Consider the following 17,616-nt stretch of genomic DNA (forward strand, 5'->3'; position numbering starts at 1 on the left):
CATACAAAATATCTTCTCTGACTATCATGGGATGAAAATAGAAAATTCACAAATATGTGGAAATTAAACATTGTTTTTTTGAAACAGAAAATGGGAAAGAAAAGAAATCACAACAGAAACTATAAAATACATTGAAATGAATAAGAATAGAAACATAAGATGTGAAAACATATGGAATGTAGTGAAAGCAGTGCTCAAAGAGAAATTTATAGTTGTAAACTCCTATATTTAAAAAGAAGAAAATCCCAAATCAATAACCTAATTGTACACCTTAAGGAACCAGCCAAGAAGAGCAAACTATACCCAAAGCTAGGTGAAGAAGGATATAGAGATTAGAGGGGAGATAACAGAAGTTCTAGCTAGGGCAATTAAACAAGTAAAAGAGGAGAGGCAGGGCAAGATGGCAGAGGAGTAAGAGGTCACGCACATCTTCTCCCACAAAGTCATAAAAAAACCACATCTAACAGATGGCCAGCAAACACATGAAAAAATCTTCAACATCGCTGATTATAAGAGAAATGCAAATCAAAACTACCAGGAGATACCACCTCACACCAGTCAGAATGGCCATCATTAAGAAGTCCACAAATAACAAGTGCTGGAGGGGTCGTGGAGAAAAGGGAACCCTCCTGCACTGTTGGTGGGAATGTAAACTGGTACAGCCACTATGGAGAACAGTTTGGAGATTCCCTAGAAATCTATACATAGAACTTCCATATGACCCCGCAATCCCACTCTTGGGCATCTATCCGGACAAAACTCTACTTAAAAGAGACACATGCACCTGCATGTTCACTGCAGCACTATTCACAATAGCCAGGACATGGAAACAACCCAAATGTCCATCGACAGATGACTGGATTCGGAAGAAGTGGTATATATACACAATGGAATACTACTCAGCCATAAAAAAGAGTGACATAATGCCATTTGCAGCAACATGGATGGAACTAGAGACTCTCATACTGAGTAAAATGAGCCAGAATGACAAAGACAAATACCATATGATATCACTTATAACTGGAATCTAATATCCAGCACAAATGAACCTTTCCACAGAAAAGAAAATCATGGACATGGAAAATAGACTTGTGGCTGCCTGGGGGGAGAGGGAGGGAGTGGGAGGGATCGGGAGCTTGGGCTTATCAGAACAACTTAGAATAGATTTACAAGGAGATCCTGCTGAGTAGCATTGAGAACTATGTCTAGATACTCATATTGCAATAGAACAAAGGTTGGGGGAAAAAAGTATACATGTAAGGATAACTTGATCCCCTTGCTGTACAGTGGGAAAAAAATAAATAAGCAAAACAAAACAAAAAACACATCTACATGTAAAACTACTCACTCAGAACTATCAACTGAATGCTGGCAGAAGAACTTAAACCTCCAAAAAGGGCAAGAAACTCTTGACATAACTGGGTAGAACAAAAGAAAAAAAGAGAGTGAATAGGAATCGGGATGGGACTAGCATTCCTGAGAGGGAGCTGTGAAGGAGAAAGGCAATCCACCCACTGGGAAGCCACCTAATTGGCAAAAGAACAGCCGACTTGGGGGGACCTCAAAGTCGCCAAGAAAAGCGCAGCAGCTGGACTTTGAACAGCAAAGCAGAGTGAGAGCAGCACAGATCATCTGAACCACTGGCCTGGACACTACAGCCTGAGATGCTACAGCAGGGGCTGGGCACTGAGACTCAGGCTCCAGAGGTCAGTCCCGGGGAGAGAATTGGGGATGGCATGAGGGGCTAAGGAGCAGTGTGCCATGGGCTAAGAAAGGGAACACCAGCAGAGGAAACCCAGGAGAAGGTCCGGACTTGCAGGAAAGGCAAGGCGCCATTGTTAGGGAGGGTTAGAGGAAGAGCAGCCAGTTTCCATAGGAAACTCCCTTCTCTGGAGCATGCACATGCCTGCGGGCTTAGAGGGAGGGGCGGATCTGTGGAGGCTAATGGCAGCGGGAAGCCTCTTGCTCATTTAGGGAAGATTAGGCACTTCTTGCGCAGGCTTCTGGTGGCCAGGCACTTATTGTGTGGGCTAAGGGCATCGGGGGCTAAATGAGAGGTGGTGCCTCTTGCACGATCTACAGTGGCAGGGACAGGCTGCGGCAGTCATCCCAGAGGCCAGAGGGAGATATGGCTTGCCACCACTGGGGGCCTGTGAGTGGGCTCCACCTGTGACCCCAGTCACCTCAGGGGTTGGCAAAAAAGAAAAAAATAGGGCACTGTAACCAAGCACCATACACTATTGCTCTCAATCCCCTGGGAACACACCCACCCTGCAGTTGCTACTGCCAAATGCTCTGGGCAGTGCCCGGACACTAAGTCACTGTCCCTTCCCAAGATCCTACAACTAGGAACAGCTGGTGCAGCATCTCCTGTGTGGCTAAGTGGGACAGGATGCTTCTTGAGTGGTCTACAGGCTACAGGGACAAACCACTGAAGTTATCCCTATTTCCAGAGGTGGGCATGGCCCACTGCCTTTGGAGATACCTGAACAAAAATCACTTGAAGCCCCATTCACCTAAAGGGCACCATAGAGGAGGGCATTGTGACTGAACACCACCTGTTGGTGCTCTCGCACCCCCAGGAAAACACCCGCCTTAAAGCTGCCACTGCCAAATGTTCCGGGCAGTACCCACACACATGATCTCTGTCACTTCCCAGGATCCTGCAACTAGAAGCACCCTATACAGCGCCTCACATGTAGGCTAAGTGAGATGGGTTGCTTCATGCACGGTTTATATGTGGCGGGGGCAAACCACCAAAGTCATCACTGACTCTAGAGATGGTCATGGCCTGCTCCAAACAGGGCTCCCTGAACAGGCACCACCTGCGGTTCCAATCACTTCAGAGGAGGGCATTTCAATCAAATACAAGCTGTTGTTGCTCTCACTCCCCTGGGAACTCATGCACCCTGCTGTTGCTACTGCCAAATGCTCTGGTCACCTTGAAGATCTGCCTAGAGCTTATGACCACTTCCCGGGGCCCTGCAAGTGGAAGTAGCCTGTCCCGCCTTCCTAAAGGTCCTTACTGCTGTTGAGAGTCCAATGACCAGGCACTGACTGCTGGCCCTACCCATTGCCTCCTTCTCCCTAAAAACACACTGAACATCCTGGGACTAACAGCCTGCTAACACCAAAGAAAGAGACAGAAAAGATTCAAACTCCCAAGCCAAAAATAAACAGCAACCCCCTCCCCCCAAATACAAAGGGTTAGTCTTACATAGAAGTAGCCTTAAAACACTACAGTTTGGCTTTCCTGAACTCACAGAAAAAGAAAAACCCAAGCAAGATGAAGAAGCACAGAAACCATTCCCAGTTAAAGGAACAGGAGAATTCACTTAAAGCAGTCAACAATGAAACAGACCTCTGCAGTCTGACAGACACTGAGTTCAAAAGGGAGGTATTGAAAATACTGAAGGAATTAAGAGAGGATATGAACAGTAATGCAGATTCCTTTAGAAAAGAACTAGACAATATAAGGAGGAGCCAAGAAGAACTAGAAAATTCATTTGCAGAGATACAAACTGAGTTAAATGCAATAAAGAGCAGAATGAATAATGCAGAGGAAGGAATTAGTGACGTGGAAGACAGAATAATGGAAATCACCTAATCAGGACAACAGACAGAAAACCAAATGAAAAAACATGAAAGCAATATAAGAGACTTATGGGATAATATAAAGTGGGCCAATCTACACATAATAGGAATTCCAAAAGGAAAAGAACAGGGGATTGAAAATACATTTGAAGATATTAGGGCTGAAAACTTTCCAAATCTAAAGTATACTGATATCAAGATATAGGAAGCACAGAAGGCCCCAAACAAGTTGAAACCAAACAGGCCCACACAAAGACATATTATAATAAAAATGGCAAAAAACTAAAGACAAAGAGAAGATTCTAAAGGCAGCAAGAGAAAAGCAAAAAATTAAGTCATAAGGGAACCCCCATAAGGCTATCAGCTGATTTCTCTACAGAAACACTACAGGCCAGAAGGGAGTGGCAAGATACATTTAAAGTGCTGAAAGAAAAAAATTTGCAACCTCTAATACTCTACCCAGCAAGAATATCATTTAAAATAGAAGGAGAAATAAAGAATTTCTCCAACAAACAAAAGTTAAAAGAGTAGAACAATACTAAACCCATTCTAAAAGAAATACTGAAAGTGCTACTCTAAATTAAAAAAAAAGAGAGAGAGAGACAAAAGAGAAAAAGAAGAATTAAGACGGAGGAAACCACAATTGGAAAGTGGTCACTTAAATAAGCCAGCATATAGATCTAAACATGAAGATGCTAAAAAAAAAAAAAAAAAAAAAAAGACATCAAAATCATACAATGTGGGGAAGGAAAATAAGAAAATATGGATTCTTTTTTTATTATTTTAATAATGTGTTTGAGCTTATATGACTACCAGGCAAAGCAAGCAGATGTAGGAAGGGCTTAACATGCTTAAAAAACAGGGCAACCACAAATCAAAACTGAACATTACATTCATAAAAACAAAAGTACTCAAGCATAAAATAAATGGAAACCATCCAACCCAAAAAAGAACAGAAAAAAAGAGAAACACAGAATCAACTGGAAAACAAGGTTTAAAATGGCAATAAATATGTATCTATCAATAATCACCTTAAATGTCAACAACTGAATGATACAATCAAAAGACCCAGAGTGGCAGATTGGATAAAAAACAAAAACCTTCAATCTGCTTTCTACAAGAAACTCACCTTAGGGCAAAGGACATATAGATTGAAAGTGAGGGGATGGGAAAAGATATTTCATATCAATGGACAAGACAGAAAAGCAGGAGTTGCAATACTCATATCAGACAAAATAGACTTTAAAATGAAGACCATAAGGAAAGACAAAGAAGGACAGTATTTAATGTTAAAGCATCCATTCAAGAAGAGGATATTATAATCATCAATATCTATGTCTCTAATATAGAAGCATCTAGATACCTCCAACAAATACTAACAGACACAAAAGGGGAAACAGATAGGAATACAATCATAGTAGGAGACTTTAACACCGCACTCACATCAATGGACAGATCCTCTAGACAGAAAATCAATAAGGCAATAGAGATCCTAAAGGACACAATAAGAAAACTTAGACTTAATTGACATTTTCAGGACATTGCATCCAAAAAAATCAGAATATACATTCTTCTCAAGTGCACATGGAACATTCTCAAGAATTGACCACAACCTGGGGCACAAAGCTAACCTCAACAAATTTAAGAGTACAGAAATTATTTCAAGTATCTTTTCTGACCACAATGGCTTGAAACTAGAAATCAACCACAGGAAAAGAAATGAGAAAAAACACACTACATGGAGACTAAAAAACATGCTACTAAAAAAACCAATGGGTCAATGAGGAAATCAAGAAGGACATTAAAAAAATACCTAGAGGCAAATGATAATAAAGACACAACCACTCAAAACCCATGGGATGCTGCAAAAGCAGTGCTCAGAGGGAAATTCATAGCAATACAGGCCTTCCTCAAAAAAGAAGAAAAATCTCAAATTGACAACTTAACCTACCACCTAAATGAATTAGAAAAAGAAGAACAAACAAAACCTAAAGTCATCGGAAGGAAGGAAATCATAAAGATCAGAGAGGAAATCAATAAAATAGAGATTCAAAAAACAACAGAAGAAATCAATCAAACCAAGAGCTGGTTCTTTGAAAAGGTAAACAAAATTGACAAACCTCTGGCTAGACTCACCAAGAGGAGAGAAAAAATGCAAATAAACAAAATAAGAAATGAAAAAAAGGAGAAGTCAGAACTGATACTACAGAAATACAAAAAACCATGAGAGAATATTGTGAACAACTGTATGCCAACAAATTTGACAACCTAGAAGAAATGGACAACTTTCTAGAGACTTACAGCCTGCCAAAACTGAATCAAGAAGAAATAGATCAACTGAACATACCAATCACTAGAAATGAAATTGAATGTGTCATAAAAACACTCTCTACAGATAAAAGTCCAGGATCAGATGGCTTCACAGGTGAAATCTACCAAACATACAAAGAGGAACTCATACCCATCCTCCTTAAACTTTTCCAAAAGGTTGAAGAAGAAGGAACAGTCCCAAAGACATTTTATGATGCCACCATCACCCAATTCCAAAACCAAAGATACCACCAAAAAAAGAAAACTATAGGCCAATATCTTTGATGAATATAGATGCAAAAATTCTCAACAAAATTTTAGCCAACGAAGTCCAACAACATATAAAAAAGATCATACACCACGACTAAGTGGGATTCATCCCAGGTGCACAAACATGGTTCAACATATGCAAATCAATCAACGTCATACACCACATTAACAAATAAAAGTCAAACACCACATGATCATCTCGAAAGATACAGAGAAAGCGTTTGACAAAGTCCAATATCCATTCACGATAAAAACTCTTACCAAAGTGGGTATAGAGGGAACATTCCTTGACATAATCAAAGCCATTTATGACAAACCCACAGCAAATAGAATACTCAATGGAGAAAAGCTGAAAGCCTTCCCACTAAAATCTGGAACAAGACAAGGATGTCCACTCTCACCACTGTTATTCAATATAGTACTGGAAGTCCTAGCCACAGCAATCACACAAACAAAAGAAATAAAAGGCATCCAAATAGGAAGAGAAGAGGAAAAACTGTCACTGTACGCAGATGACATGATACTATATATAGAAAACCCTAAGGACTCAACCACAAAACTACTTCAACTGATCAACAAATTCAGCAAAGTAGCAGGAAATAAGATTAACATTCAGAACTCAGTTGCGTTTCTGTATACCAATAATGAAATATTAGAAAAGGAATATAAAAATACAATACCTTTTAAAATTGTACCCCCTGGAGTTCCTGTCGTGGCGCAGTGGTTAGCGAATCCAACTAGGAACCATGGGTTGTGGGTTTGATCCCAGGCCTTGCTCAGTTGGTTGAGGATCTGGCATTGCCGTGAGCTGTGGTGTAGGTTGCAGACGCGGCTCGGATCCCTCATTGCTGTGGCTCTGGTGTAGGCCGGTGGCTATAGCTCCGATTGGACCCCTGGCCTGGGAATCTCCATATCCCATGTGGGAATGGCCCTAGAAAAGGCAAAAAGACAAAAAAAATTTGTACCCCAAAAAATCAAATACCTGGGAATACACCTGACCAAGGAGGTAAAGGACTTATATGCCAAGAACTATAAAACATTAATCCAGGAAATTAAAGAGGATGCAAAGAAATGGAAAGATATTCCATGCTCCTGGGTTGGAAAAATTAATATTGTAAACATGGCCATACTACCCAAAACAATCTACAGATTCAATGCAATCCCTATCAAGTTACCTATGACATTTTTCACAGAACTAGGACAAACAATCCAAAAATTTATATGGAACCACAAAAGACCCAGAATTGCCAAAGCAATTCTAAGGAACAAAAACCAAGCAGGATGCTTCACTCTCCCAGACTTCAGGCAATATTACAAAGCCACAGTCATCAAGACAGTGTGGTACTGGTACCAAAACAGACAGACCGACCAATGGAACAGAATAGAGAAACCAGCAGTAAACCCAGACACCTTTGGTTAATTAATCTTTGACAAGGAGGCAAGAATATAAAATGGAAAAAAGACAGTCTTTTCAGCAAGAATTGCTGGGAAACCTGGACAGCTGCATGCAAATCAATGAAACTAGAACACACCCTCACACCAGGCACAAAAATAAACGCAAAATCACTTAAAGACTTAAATGTAAGACAAGGCACCATCAAACTCCTGGAAGAGAACACAGGGAAAACACTCTCTGACATCAACCTTATAAATATTTTCTCAGGTCAGTCTCCCAAAGCAACAGAAATAAAAGCAAAAATAAACCAATGGGACCTAAGCAAACTGACGAGCCTTTGCATAGCAAAGGAAACCAAAAAGAAAACAAAAAGACAAGTTACAGAATGTGAGAAAATAGTTTCAAATGATGCAATGGACAAGGGCTTAATCTCTGGGATATACAAGCAACTTATACAACTCAACAGCAAAAAAGCCAAAAACCCAAAGGAAAAATGGGCAAAAGACCTTAAGAGACATTTCTCCAAAGAAGATATGCAGATGGCCAACAAGCACATGAAAAAATGCTCGACATCACTGATTATTAGAAAAATGCAAATCAAAACTACCATGAGATACCACCTCACACCAGTCAGAATGGCCATCATTAATAAGTCCACAAATAACAGATGCTGGAGGGGGTATGGAGAAAAGGGAACCCTCCTGCACTCTTGCTGGAAATGTGAGCTGGTACAACCACTACAGAAAGCAGTATGAAGGTACCTTAGAAATCTATACATAGAACTACCATATGACCCAGCAATCCCACTCTTGGGCATGTATCTGGACAAAACTTTCCTTAAAAGAGACACATGCACCTGCATGTTCATTGCAGCACTATTCACAATAGCCAAGACATGGAAACAACCCAAATGTCCATGGACGGATGATTGGATTAGGAAGGTGTGGTGTATACCACAATGGAATACCACTCAGCCAAAAAAAGAACGAAATCATGCCATTTGCAGCAACATGGATGCAACTAGAGACTCTCATCCTGAGTGAAGTCACAAAGAGAAAGACAAATACCATATGATGTCACTTATATCTGGAATCTAATATAGGGCACGAATGAACCTTTCCACAGAAAAGAAAATCATGGACTTGGAGAATAGACTTGTGGTTGGCAAGGGGGAGAGGGAGGGAGTGGGGTGTATTGGGAGCTTGGGGTTAATAGATGCAGATTATTGCCTTTGGAATGGATTAGCAATGAAATCCTGCTGTGTAGTGCTGGGAATTATGTCCAGTCACTTATAATGGAGCATGATAATGTGAGAAAATGAATGTGTACATGTATGTGTAACTGGTTCGCCATGCTGTAGAGTAGAAAAAAAAAATGTATTGGGGAAATAACAATTAAAAGAAATAAAAATAAAAAAGAAATAAAAATAAAAACTAAAAATTGAACTGTCATATTGATCCAACAATTACACTCCTCAGTATTATTACAAGAAAATAGAAACACTAATTAAAAAATATGCATGCCAATGTTTATATTAGCATTGTTTACAAGAGCTAAAATAGGGAAGAAACCTAAGTGTTCATTAACAGATAAATGGATAAAGAAGATGCTATATATACATATATACACACACACACACAACTGCTCAGCTATAAAAAAAAGAATGATATTTTATCATTTGCTATAACATGGATGGATCTGGAAGGTTTTATTTTCAGTGAGTCAGTCAGAGAAAGAGAAATACTGTCTTTTTCATTTACATGTGGAATCTAAAATATAAGATAAATGAGTGAATATAACAAAACAGAAGCAGAAGCAGAGACTAAACTAGTAGTTACCACAGGAGAGAAGGATGTAAAAATTTTCAAATTAAGCCAATTCAAAGGGACCCAGGTGACCCAGAAAATCCCCTCTACTTCCTGTGCATCAGTTTCCCCTATACGTCAGCTTGCTGTTAGCATGTCCCTGGGTACAACCTCTGTGTGGCCCTATTTGGCATTCCTCTCTTATTTAGAGTTGTAAGTAAGTAACAAGGAATTCTACATGAGTGTTACTATATCGTGTCCTGCCATCAAAAAAATCTTTCAATCTTATAAAACATTTGGCACTGTGAGCAGGAAAATATGGCTGTGATTGGTGACTCTTGCATAGCTTCTTGTGGGTCTACTCTTGGCTTACTAGTTCTTTCAAACCACCAAGAGAGCAGCTTGGGAAGGAACTGTCACCTGTCAGTGAGCTGTGCTTTAACTTTGTTGCTTGCTGTTGTGCCTGCTGGTGGTTTCCAGGTCTCTCCTTACTCCAGTTTCCTTGGTGTTAATGTTTAATATGAGCAGTTCTAATTGACTAAACTCCATGGGCTGGATACTAGCCCAAGTAGGAGCCAATTTAGGGCAATAGGAGAGATTAACCACTTGAAGCACACTTCCCAGGTTCCAGCCTCCTGGTGTATGCTGAATATAGACTGAATATTTGTGTCTCCCACCAAATTTATGTGTTGAAAACAATCCCCTAATGTGATTGTGTTTTGAGGTGGGGCCTTCGGGAGGTGATTAGATCATGAGAGTGGAGCCTTCATGGATGGGATTAGGGCCCTTAGAAAAGAGAACCCAGAGAGCTAGCTTATCTCTTCTACCATGCAAGAACATAAATGAAAGGGCTCTGCCTAGAAACCAGAGAGCAGCTCCTCAATGGACAACTAATCTGCCAGTGCCTTGATCTTAGACTTCTCTGCTTCCAGAAATGTGAAAAATAAATTTCTGTTGTTTACGTCACCTAGTCTGTGATATTTTTTATATTAGCCTGAACAGACTAAGACAGTAAGCATAAATATTCTGATATATTAAATAATAAATTAAAATTAAATTCAGTCTTTGACATTTACAAATTGGCTTGACAAAATGGGACCCTCAGTTAAAGTAGTTAATGTGGCTCAATGTAAGTTAAAACAGGTCCTTCAAGGACTGAAACATTTATATAAGACCTAATTAATAAATAGATAAATATCCCCCTTCTTCTCCATTTGACAGATGAATTTTACCTGAAGAGAATTAATGATGCCTCATGGTAGAGTGTTACAACCTCAATGCTATGGTCCCGTCTATTAAAGCCCCATACCCAATGTTATTAAAATTAGTAACTATCTACTATGTTCTATTCAGTATCTATTTCAACAGCCTCTCACCTGCAGTTTGCCTTCACCTCTGAAGGGACACAGTAATCCTTTTCAAAGACCACCAGTGCAGTATCTCGGCAGTCTTGTTGTCTCACATAGGTTTTGCAAAATTTTAACTGTATACGCCTTTCTCCAGTAGGGTAAGTATTGTAATACATAAATGGCACATCCTCCAAGAAGTTTTGTTTAACACTCATTAGGGATGATACAAGTTCAACATTTGTAAATTCTTTTTGGGTTCTGGAGACAACACATTCCTCATTTACCAATTTTACTTAATCTCCCTGATCTTCTACTTATGAGTTCACCTTAAATGGCACCCACCCCCAACAAAAGGCTCTAAATCTATCCAAATTAAAATCAACAGGCATTCCCATTAGTGCTCTTAGAGACTCCTTCACTGTACAAGCTTTAGCAATCTCCTCTCATATCTCTAAGTCTCTGAACCATGTTTGATGGCCAGAAGTTGCCCATGAGCTTCTGATGCAAAAAACTACCCCTCACCATTTGTTTAGCCCACAATCCTGATATATATATATATAATTATATATATATATAATATAACTTGTTCTTTGCCAAGACATACTTCCCTATACTCTCACATCTAAAGGGAAATCTTGTAGAGGTCACAATCTGTGCCATTCTAAAAAGTAATGCAGATTATTACTTTCCCCAGGAGCAATTTCTTCATATAGGTTCACCTCCTAAAACCCCTGGGGAGAGGACCTTCCATTCACCAGTGCCTTCTCCTACTTCCTACCTCCAGTTTGCCACCACAACCTCCCACCTTGCATCTCTGATCATGACCACCACAACTACCCCTTCCCCTTGGTTACAAATAACATTAACCATTGCTGAACCATAGTTCATACCCTCTAAACATATAACTGCTGGGCTTGCCACCTTGAACTAAGGAATACACCGAGATAGTATATTGTCATAAAAATACAATCCATACTTTTAACATACTTTACAACTCAACTAGGATGTTGTTAGAGATCCTGTCAGATTTGTTTTCTTGTTTAATACCATAAAGTGAGGAACTTGGTTGTAGACCAGCCTACAAACTGATCTTCATAAATACTTCTACTTGTTTCCCTCTATTTTACTCTCACAATAAAATATTTGTAAACTGCTTAGGGCAACTTAGGCACTAATTGTTAAAAAGTCTCCTTTACAGTTGCCCTAAACTGCTTAGGGCAACTTAGGCACTAATTGTTAAAAAGTCTCCACTCAATTGTCCCAGTCAAGCTCAAAACTGATGTGATGATCAATGGGTCAATTTTAATACAGTTTTAATAAAAAAAAAAATGCTGTCTAGACCCAGTTTTGAGACCCTGACTACAAGATGTGAATTCCCCTTCTTGAGCAACTGATTAAGTCCACACTCCAACCACTTCCCTTATCTGGGTTATTTATTTATTTTGCTTTTTAGAGTCATACTAGCAGCATATAGCATATGGAAATCCCCAGGCTAGGGGTCGAATCAGAGCTGCAGCTGCTGGCCACAGCCACAGCCATTGCCATAGCAATGCCAGATCCAAGCCACTTCTGTGACCTACACCACAGCTCACAGCAACACTGGATACTTAACCCACTGAGGGAGGCCAGGTATTGAACCTGCATCCTCATGGATACTAGTCAGGTTTGTAACTCACTGAGCCACAATGGGAACTCCTTATCTGGGTTCTTATACCCCAGGCTACACCTCTTCATTGCCTCAAGGCTAAGTACCAGACCACTAGGAACAGGCCCATAAGCAATAAATATGCACAAGGGCTTGGGAAAGTATTCAAATTATCCCATCCAGAGGCCCTGGGAACCTAACCTCACCCTTCTTGTGATAGATAGGCTGCTTGTTGTTTTGTTCACAAGTGCAAACCCTGTCATCCATAGGTCACCCTATGTGGCAGCCTTCTCTTTTTTCGAGGTTAAGTAACAAAGGGTTCTGCCTATCATCTATTCAAGTGTCTTTGTATCATGTCCTGTCATCAAAAAAATATTTCATTCTCCTAAAACAGGAAGAATCTGTTCCTTGTTTCTCCCTGAGCTTCTGGTGACTTGCTGGAAATCTTTGGTGTTCACTGGCTTATAGAAGCACTGCCTTCATCATGACATGGCATTTTTCTTGTGAACAAGTCCAATTTCCTCTTTTTTTAATGGCACCAATCATTAGATTAGGACCCAAACCACCCCGGTAGGGCCTCATCTTAATTTAATCTGTGATGAACCTATTTTCAAATAACTTCACATTCTGAGGTATTGGGAGTTAGAACATAAACATAGGAATTTTGAGGGGACACAGTTCGACCAATAATCGGAAGTATTTATTGAAATCACACATATGTCTATCCTATTATCCATCAATTTTATTCCTTGGCATATACCCAAGAAAATGAATGCATAGATATACCAGAAGATATGTATAAAACGAAAATGTTATAGAAGCTTTATCTATGTTAATCCCAAAATGGACCAATCTAAATCCAGAGAAATGGATGAATAAATTATGGTATATTCATAAAAATTTATACACAGCACTAAAACATGAACTATGAAAAGAGTTTCATTTATATAAGTTGAAAAACTGGCAAAGGGTGATAGAATTTAGAGTGGTGTTTATCTCCAAGAAAGGGGTACTGACAGAGAAGGAGCAGGAAGGAAACTCCTTGAATAATGGGAATGGTTTTATCTTGGTCTTGGAGGTGATTACCTGAGTGTATACATGTATAAAGATTCATCAAGCTGTATACTTAGATCTGTGCATTTTACCATAGATAATTTATACTTCCAAAAATGTTAATTCTTAAAAGAAGTACTATAAAATTTATCTCATCAGCTTAGTACTGTGGGAAAACCAATGAATAGTAAGCACTGGCTTTTTTGGTTTATTACTAAGCAAAATTCACAGACATTTCCTGTCAGTGGCTAGTCAGCCCAAAGCATACATAACAGAGATGAAGATAAAGTGAAATGGCAAAGAAAAATGATAAGCAATCTGGTTTAACTGAGAGTAAACAAAAGTGACCAAAAGAGAGAGACTCACTGAGTCAATGATCAATTTACAGTAGATTCGTATTAAAGTAGAAAATCAATCACTCCAAATGAAGACATTGAGGAGGACTTCAACGGAGAAGTTACTGATCTCTTTCATTATCATCCTATCTGGTAAGTCTGATTCTATGACATTTTTAGCAAAAAATAAAGCTACATTTCAATAGTGATTAGAATGTTCTTTATCCGCTCATAGGATGTTTTATGATTTGTTCTAGTAACAATGAGAAATGTGTGCATTATTCAGAGAACATTCTGATTTACTTCATCATAGTGGTGCACTGACTAGCTGACCAATGGAATGCAGAATAATATTGAGGGCCCTAGAATGGAGTAAAACTAAACTTCTTTGACTGTACAAATACATTGTTTTCCTCCAGTTTTTTGTGTTTTGGGTTTTTTTTGTTTGTATTTTTATTTATATCACTTGAATTTTAGTTTTGGGACATTAATATTTACTGATGTGTAATTTTTCTCCTTTGATATTTATAATTTCTAGCTCTGATGCTAAGGGAAACCCCTAAATTTCTATTTAGGGTTTTGAAATTTTTAGAGGCAAGAAACTTATGGGTACAATTTGTTTCAGAAAATGAGGATCAAGGAAAATAAGAACATATAAATGATAAATAATTAATCTAAGTCAATGATTTCAAGCTCTCACCAGAACTCTTTATACAAATGGAATCTTACTCAAAAGCATAAACAGGTTAAATAAATAAGTGAAGTAAGTCTAATTAGAGCATGCTTGAGTAGCCAGAAACAAATATTTGCATTCTTTCTATATTTTCTTGCAATGATCCCAATGATATTGCACAATATTCTGAGAAACAGACTTCCAAACTTCTATATTATGTCTAGTTAAGAGAGAGAAGACCTAGTTCTTAGGAGAAAGAAAGAGGGGAAATGAGAGCCAAGAAGAGCTGAATGAAATTGGAAGGGATGGAGAAACATTTAGGATGAACTCAAAAGAGAGTGAATACCAGATTCTGACTCATGTAAAGGGCTAGAGAAATATTTAAATGTGGCAGGAAATAGATGACAAAAAAGTGTAGTTGAGGAGAGTTTAAATAAAACCTATTAATGTAGTTGACCTATGACCTGTTCAAAGGAAGAAAACTATAAGATTGCCTCATGTATTTGATAAAATTAAATACCCATTAATTATAAAAAGGTGTGTGTGTGTGTGCGCGCACTTACATGAGTATTTTGACATTTAATTTTTTAGGGCAGTTTATGTTCACACCAAATGAGAGGAAGATACAGAGATTTCCCCTATACCTCCTAGCCCCACACTTGCATAGTCCCTCCCCCATTATCAGCATCCCCCACCAGAATGTTACATCAGTTATAATTGATGAACCTACAATGATACATAATTATCTCCCAAAGTCTACAGTTTACATAGAGTTCACTTTTGGTGTGGTATGTTCCATGGATTTGAATAAGTGCATAATATATTTATCATTGTAGTATCATATATAGTAGTTTCACTGTCCTTAACATTCTCTGTGGTTTTTTGTGTCTGTGTGTGTATTTTCAGAGCTGCACCCCGTATATGGAGGTTCCCACGCTAGGAGTCAAATTGGAGCTGTAGCCACTAGCCTACACCACAGCCACAGCTACATCAGATCTGAGCCACATCCTTGAACTACACCACAGCTCACGGCGATGCTGGATCCTTAACCCACTGAGCAAGGCCAGGGATCGAAACTGCATCCTCATGGATGCTACTCAGATTCGTTTCTGCTGAGCCATGATGGGAACTCCCAACATTCTCTGTGTTTTGCCTATTTCTCCTTCTTTTCCCTCTGAACCCTGGCAACCACTAATCCTTTTAGAGTCTCCACAGTTTTGTGTTTTAAAAAATATCATATCGTTGGAATTGTATGTATGTAGCTTTTTCATACTGGCTTCTTAATATATGTATTTAAGTTTCCTCTAGCTTTCGTGGCTCGATAGCTCATTTTTTTAAACATTGAATAATATTCCATTGTCTTGATGTACTAGTTGATTTGACCATTTACCTGCTGAAAGGCATTTTAATTGCTTCCAAGTGTTGTCATTTATAAATAAAGCTGCTATAAATATCTGTATGCAGGTGTCTGTGTGAACATGAGGTTTTTCAACTCTACTTGGCAAATACTAAGGAGTGCTTTTGCTGGATTGTATGGCAAAATATGTTTAGTTTTTGAAGAAAGCATCAAACTTTCTTCCAAAGTTGCTGTACCACTTTGCATTCCCACTGGGAATCAATGAGAGTCCATGCTGCTTCACATTCTTGCCAACATTCAGAATTATTAGTATTCTCTCTCTTTTTTTTTAGGGTCACATCCACAGCATACAGAGGTTCCCAAGCTAGGGGTCGAATCAGAGCTGTAGCTGCCAGCCTACACCACAGCCACAGCAATGCAGGATCTGAGCTACATTAATGACCTACACCACAGCTCATGACAACTCCAGATCCTTAACCCACTGAGTAAGGCCAGGGATTGATGTCCTCATGGATACTAGTTGGTTTCATTAAATGCTGAGCCATGACAGGAACTCCTTAGAATTATTTGTATTCTCAATTTTGGCTATTCCTTGTATTATCACCATCATTCATTTCACTTATATATAAATAAATAATTGAATATATTGTTGCTATTATTTTAAACAAGCTGTTATAAGATCAATTAAGAATAACAAAACTAAAAGTTTTTATTTTACCTTAACTTATTCATTCTCCAGTACTCTTCCTTTATGTGGTTCCAAGTTCTGACCTATATTATTTCCCTTCTCTGAAGAACTTTTTTTTTGGCCACACCTTAACCCACTGCACCAGGCCAGGGATCAAACCTGAGCCATTGCTGAGACAATGCTGGATCCTTAACCCACTGCACCACAGTGGGATCTCCTCTAAGAACTTTTAATGTTTCTTGCAAGCCAGGTCTACTGGTAACAGCTCATCCCAATTGTAGTTTGTAGAAGAAAATTCTTATTTCTCCTTTAATTTTGAAGGATAATTTCACAGGGTAAAGAATTCTAGGTTGGTGGGGCTTTTTCCCTATAAGAATTTTAAGTGATTGATTCTATTCTCTTCCTCCCTGCATGGTTTCTGAGCAGAAGTTGGATATAATTCTTATCTTTGTTCCTCTGTAAGTAAGATGCTTTCAATCTCTGGCTTTTTTTAAGGATATTTTAATTTTTGATTTAGTTTGACTATGATATGTCTAGTTATGTTGTTGTTGTTGCTGTCATTGTTTGTTTGTTTGGCATTTGTCCTGATGGTTTTCTCCAAGATTTCTTGAACATTGGTTTGGTTTTGACATTAATTTGAGGGAAATTTACAGTCATTATTATTTCAAATATTTCTTCTTGTTTTTCTTCTCCTTCTGATATTTCCATCACAATGTGTGTTACACATTTTGCATTTGCCCTCCAGTCCTCAGATATCCTGTTCTGATTTTTTTTGTCTTTGTTCTCTTTGCTTTTCAGTTTTGGATATTTCTATTAATATATATCTCTAGGTCAGAGATTCTCACCTCAGCCTAGATCAGAGATTCTTCCTCAGCCATTAATTATTAGTAACCTATTAATAAGCTCATCAATGACATTCTTCATTTCTGTTCCACTGTTTTTTATCTCTAGCATTTTTTTGCTTCTTTGTCAGGACTTCCATTTTTCTGCTTACATTGCCCATCTGTTATTTTGTGTTGTCTACTTTATCCATTAAAGCTCTTAGCATATTAATCATAATTGTCTTAAATTCCCAGTCTGACAATTCTATTATATCTGCTATGTTTGGTTCCAATGATTGTTTAGTTTCTTCAAAACTATA

At 38.6% G+C, this 17,616-nt stretch overlaps 1 protein-coding gene across 15 annotated transcripts in view; it reads left to right on the forward strand.

The window, feature by feature from the left end:
- Positions 1 to 13,375: 13,375 nt before the first annotated feature.
- The window catches only part of CD200R1L (CD200 receptor 1 like), a 45,826-nt gene continuing 41,585 nt past the window's right edge, over positions 13,376 to 17,616 (forward strand). For 6 of the 15 annotated variants that reach the window (XR_014822360.1, XR_002337484.2, XR_014822364.1 and 3 more), the window contains exon 1: positions 13,653 to 13,910. Coding sequence is in view for 3 of the 15 variants with exons in the window: in XM_084986798.1 (XP_084842924.1) it covers positions 13,847 to 13,910 (64 nt within the window). In the remaining 12 variants the exon portion in view is untranslated. Of the gene's footprint in view, positions 13,911 to 17,616 lie in introns of all 15 variants that reach the window. The other 9 variants (XR_014822366.1, XR_014822365.1, XM_084986799.1 and 6 more) reach the window with 6 other exon arrangements.

This window comes from Sus scrofa, chromosome 13 (assembly GCF_054392235.1).
Source record: "Sus scrofa isolate SSC_HxYL_T2T_F1_AM1 chromosome 13, Sscrofa_HxYL_maternal_Yorkshire_Landrace_v2.0, whole genome shotgun sequence".
NCBI lineage: Eukaryota > Metazoa > Chordata > Mammalia > Artiodactyla > Suidae > Sus > Sus scrofa.